The 5,039-nt window shown below is 37.9% G+C and overlaps 1 protein-coding gene across 1 annotated transcript; it reads left to right on the plus strand.

Annotated features, from left to right (window-relative positions):
- Positions 1-512: 512 nt before the first annotated feature.
- Positions 513-1,439, plus strand: LOC148121804 (putative vomeronasal receptor-like protein 4). The gene has a single exon (XM_087906723.1). It carries the CDS (start codon positions 513-515, stop codon positions 1,437-1,439), a length of 927 nt encoding a protein of 308 aa, XP_087762849.1.
- The last annotated feature ends 3,600 nt before the right edge of the window (positions 1,440-5,039 follow it).

Consider the following 5,039-nt stretch of genomic DNA (forward strand, 5'->3'; position numbering starts at 1 on the left):
GAATCTAAAACTGGATAGTTGCAAAATAGAGTTTGTTAAAACTATGGACTATGTGGCTAACTCACCTGATTTTTTTTTTATTTCTTTTGTGATTCTTTCCCAGATCAGAATAGTTTTTGTTCAGTCCTACAAGTGTGATTAATACTGTGTTCATCACTACCGTTTTATGTGTTAAGTATAAAATAAGGCTATATAAATAAGTAGGATTGATTTTCAAAGACATGAGGTCCACAATGCAATACAGGCACACAAAATGTGAATTTTGTACAGGATGTGGCTGAAAATGCATTTATTATGCACAATATGCTATATATACAAAAATTACATGGAAGTCATATGAAAATATAGGCCATATCCAGTCTGGAACAATAAAAACAAAGTGACAGATAAATCAAGAACAGGTAGGTAAAATAGAATGATGATATAGACATATTGACCAGTGAGTTACAAGTTTGATGTATACTCTATTATTTTTCTAGGTATATGAAATATGCTTCCACTATGCTTTTAAGATGACTACATTTCCCACTTTGTCCTCATTAAACAATGTCCTTTATTTCCAAGCTGTACTTGGGGTCCTCGCCAATATGTTTCTTCTTGTTTTCTACACTTTCATAATCCTATTTCACAGACCTAAGCCCATGGACCTGATCTCTTGTCAACTGACCTTCATCCACATAATGCTGCTCCTCACTGGAGGGGTTGTTTGGATTACAGACATATTTGAGTCACTTAACATTGAGAATAACTTCAAATGCAAGGCAACGTTTTACATAAGCAGAGTGATGAGAGGCCTCTCCATCTGCATCACCTGCCTCCTGAGTGTGTTCCAGGCTGTCACTATCAGTCCCAGTACCTCTTTCTTGGCCAACTTTAAACTTAAGCTAAAGAAGTACATAATCTATGCTTTCTTCTATATTTGGTCTCTCAATTTGTCATTCAATAGCAACCTGATCATCTATGTCGGTGGTTTTACCAATGTAAGTGAGACCAGTCAGATGAAGGTCACTAAATCCTGCTCACTCTTCCCCACAAACTACATCATCAGGGTACTGGTTTTAACAGTGACAACCTCCAGAGATGTATTTCTTGTAGGAGTTATGCTGACCACAAGTACATACATGGTTCTTATCTTGTTCAGACATCAGAGGCAACACAAGTATCTTCACAGCCTCAGCCGCCCGAGAGCATCCCCTGAGAAAAAGGCCACCCAGACCATCTTGCTGCTGGTGGTTTTCTTTGTGGTCATGTACTGGGTGGACTTCATCATCTCATCCACCGCAGTCCTGTTATGGATGTACGATCCAGTCATCCTGAGTGTTCAGAAGATTGTGATGAATGTCTATCCCACAATTACTCCTTTGGTACAAATCAGTTCTGATCACAGAATAATCAATATACTGAAAAACATTCGGTCAAAATACCACCAGATTTTGTAAAAAAAAAATATTGTATTTTTTCTTTAAAATGTATTTATTTTAATTTATATGAAGAGCGTTGTGCCAGCTTGTTTGTACATATGAATTTCTTGTGCCCAGGGAGGTCAGAAGAGGTCACTGTATCTTGGGGAACTGGATAGAAAGATGGTTGTAAGAAGTGAGGCTGGAGCAGCCTCAACAATTTCTTTTTCTAAAAAAACAGACTTTTAATTAACTGTTTGATAGTCCTTGTAGCAAATTAAGATTCTTCACATATTTAAATATAATTTATGGTATAACACATACACATTCTTGTGATATTTCTGCTCCTAAGTACTATAGAGTCCTTTAAGTCCATTGTACACCATAAGTTGAAATTTCTACAGGAATTTTCTTACTCTCTCCTTCTTATTTTATATCATAAATGTTTCCTTGATGCCGAGTTCACTCAACGGAAGCCCTTTGCTGATACTTTTTTGTTTGTTCGTTGTTTTTTCTAGACAGGGTTTCTGAAGCTTTGGATCTTGTGCTGGAATTAGCTTCTTTAGATCAGGCAAACCACAAACTCACAGAGATCCACCTGCCTCTGCCTCCCAAGTGCTGGGATTAAAGGCATGTGCCACCACCACCTGGCACTGATACTGACTTTTTAAGTTTTTCTTTTGAAAATATTTTAATCTACTCTCGTTATTAAGAATAGTTTAAATATCTGAAGGTAGTTTTAATTCTATTTCCTAATTATAGTTTCTATGGATCCATAAAAATAATGTGTTTCAATTTTCCTTTTTTTCCCTTCAGTTACTTAAACACTCTAACATGAAGTTTGCATGTACCTCTGTATTTGCACTTCATTCCATCTATGCTTCCTGAAAAATTATTGTCAGATAAAACTAGTTTATATCTACATACATGGTCTACAATGTAGTGTGTGTGTGTGTGTGTGTGTGTGTGTGTGTGTGTGTGTGTGTGTGAGCCCCAGGCATTCTTTGGTCTCTGATGCTACAACTCTGGGATAAAAGTATTTACCACCATGCTCCAGCTTTTTAAAACATTATTCTCTGTTATTGAAAAGAGGTTTGTTTCATACAATGTATTCTGATTAGGGTTTCCCTCCTCCTACTCTTCTCAATTCTTCCCCCACATCCCCTCCAGTAAACAACACTAAGATAAGACAAAAACAAATAGATAAGAATAGAAAAAAGAAGAAGAAAAATAGCCAACGAGAAAGCACAAGAGTCACATATAGATATAGAAACACGTGTTTGCACACACAGGAATCTTATAAAAACACAAAAAACAAAAGTCATATTATAGATGTGAAGGATATGCAAATATTCCATTTAGATTATTTTATGCTGAATTTCTACTACAGAGCGTGGGAACTAGCCTTAAGAGTGGTTTATTTCCCTAGTGAGGCTCCCTTGAAGAAAACTAATCTTTCATTTGCAAGAGGCTATGAAAAGAAGATAGCTTCCAGATTAGGATTGCAATCCTGCGTCCACTTCTCTCATCTCTAGGATCCTATGTAGTGCAGACCTGTGTGGTGCCTGTGCATGCTGCCACAGACTATGAATTTATACGTGTGTTGATGTGCTGTGTTTAGAAGGTGTGGGAGCCCACGTGTGACTCAGTTTCCATCTGGAGTCAATTCTGACTTAAAACGTCATTTGAGTTCAAGTTTGACTGCTCTGCTTGCTCCAGTATCCTTGAGGGTTGTGAGAAAGGTCTGATTATGCTGACAGAAAAATCCAGACAGAAGAAGCTGCTTACACAAGGACAGAAATAATCTTGTGGTTAGATACTGACTGTCTATGTTGTGCTTTGTTCGGCTTTCATATGTAAGCAGGCTCTGAAATAAACTCGGGGCTGTGCAGAGTAAGATGGCAGTCTCCCGAATCTATCCTGTGTTTTCTGTCTCATTTTATTTCAAACAGACATTTCCTTAATCCTCGCACCCCTACCCAGATACCATCAGTTTCCAGCAAATAGACCTTGTTTTCTTGGTATCCTCAATCCCTCTTGCTCTTACATTCTTTCTATCTCCTTTTCCACAGAGTTCCCTGAATCCTGAGGGGAAATATTTGAGGGAGATATCCCATGCAGGACTGAGTGTTTTAGGTCTCACTCTGCATATTGTCTGTATGTGAGTCTCCATATTTGTTCCCATCTGCTCCCAGAGGAAGCTTCTCTGATGATGACCGAAAAAAGCACTAATCAATGAGTATAGCAGAATGCCATTAGGAGTCATTTTATTGCTACCTTCTTATAGCAGAATGTAGAAATTCTTCTGAATTTGGTTTTCTCCTAGGCTTCTGGTGTATCTAATGTCAGGTTCTTAACCACCCAAGGAGAGTCAGATATGGGTTTGATCCCATGGAGTGCATGCTTTAAATCCAATCAGATGTTGGTTGGTTGTTCACACAAGCTTTGTGCCACTATTACAGCAGCATATCTTGGAGGCAGACAGGCCGCTGTTACTTGAAGGGTTTGCAGCTGGGTTGGTGTGCAGAGCACCCTCCAGAATGATGAACACTAAACCATAGGGTGAAGGTTCTAGATAGGCACCAGCTCAAAATTTCTACGTTCACTGATTTATGTAGGGTATTGTCTTCAGCATAAAGGCCTTAGCTCCAATTGTTAAAGAGCAATCAATAAATGGCCTTGGTGATAGCCTGGGTTGCTTGGGGGGTTCCATGGTGCCCATTTGTCTAATAACTCAATTAGATATAACCTACTCCTGGTACTAGAATCTTCATTTTGGTGATAGAGATAGTCAGTTGTGGTTGTCTCCCCTTTTATTTGGCAATTTAATTTATTTCACCTTCAGATATATATGTAAGTTTTTACTGTATCACATTCCCATGCAACCCCTCAAGGGTTCCTTAGTTTTAGTTGTTTCTCTCCACATTCCCTTTCTTTCCCCAATCTTCCTTCCCTATTCCTATTTAAGTTTTCCATTCCAACTCTCCCATCCATCCATCCAGCATCATCTATTCTATATGCCCTTCCTAAGGAGATCCATCCATTCCCTTACTCTGTACTTAACCTCTGTGGTTATATAGATTGTAGTTTGCTTATCAATAACTAACAACTAAAATCCACATTTAAACAAATGCATTTCATTTTTGTATTTCTGGGTCTGGGCTCCCTCATTCAGAATCTTTTTTCTAGTTTTATCCATTTACCTGCACGTTTCATGGTTTTATTATTTTTAATGGCTGAATAATATTCCAGTGTATGAATATACCACATTTTAAATTCACTCATTCAGAGTTGTACATTTAGGTTGTTTCCAATTTCTGGGTATTATGAATAGAGCAGCAGTGAACATGGTTAAACACATGTTTCTATAGTAGGACGAAGTGTCCTTTGGGTATAAGGCCAATAGTGGTATAGCTGAATCTCTTCCCAGCTTCATGAATAACTGACACACGGATTTTCATATAGTTATATGTAGAAAGAGATGGTTTGTTCATTTCCCGCCTGCCCTGACCTGAATAATCACACAGACACTATATTAATTTCAGCATTGTTTGGCCTATTAGCTTAGGCTTCTTATTAACTAACTCTTACATCTTAAATCAACAGATTTCTATTAACCTGTGTATTATCATGATGCTG

This window comes from Myodes glareolus, chromosome 6 (genome assembly GCF_982192425.1).
Source record: "Myodes glareolus chromosome 6, mMyoGla1.1, whole genome shotgun sequence".
In the NCBI taxonomy this organism is placed as follows: domain Eukaryota; kingdom Metazoa; phylum Chordata; class Mammalia; order Rodentia; family Cricetidae; genus Myodes; species Myodes glareolus.

Coding starts and splice junctions, on each gene's coding strand:
- LOC148121804 (XM_087906723.1), top strand. CDS start 513: ATGACTACATTTCCCACTTTGTCCTCATTAAACAATGTCCTTTATTTC.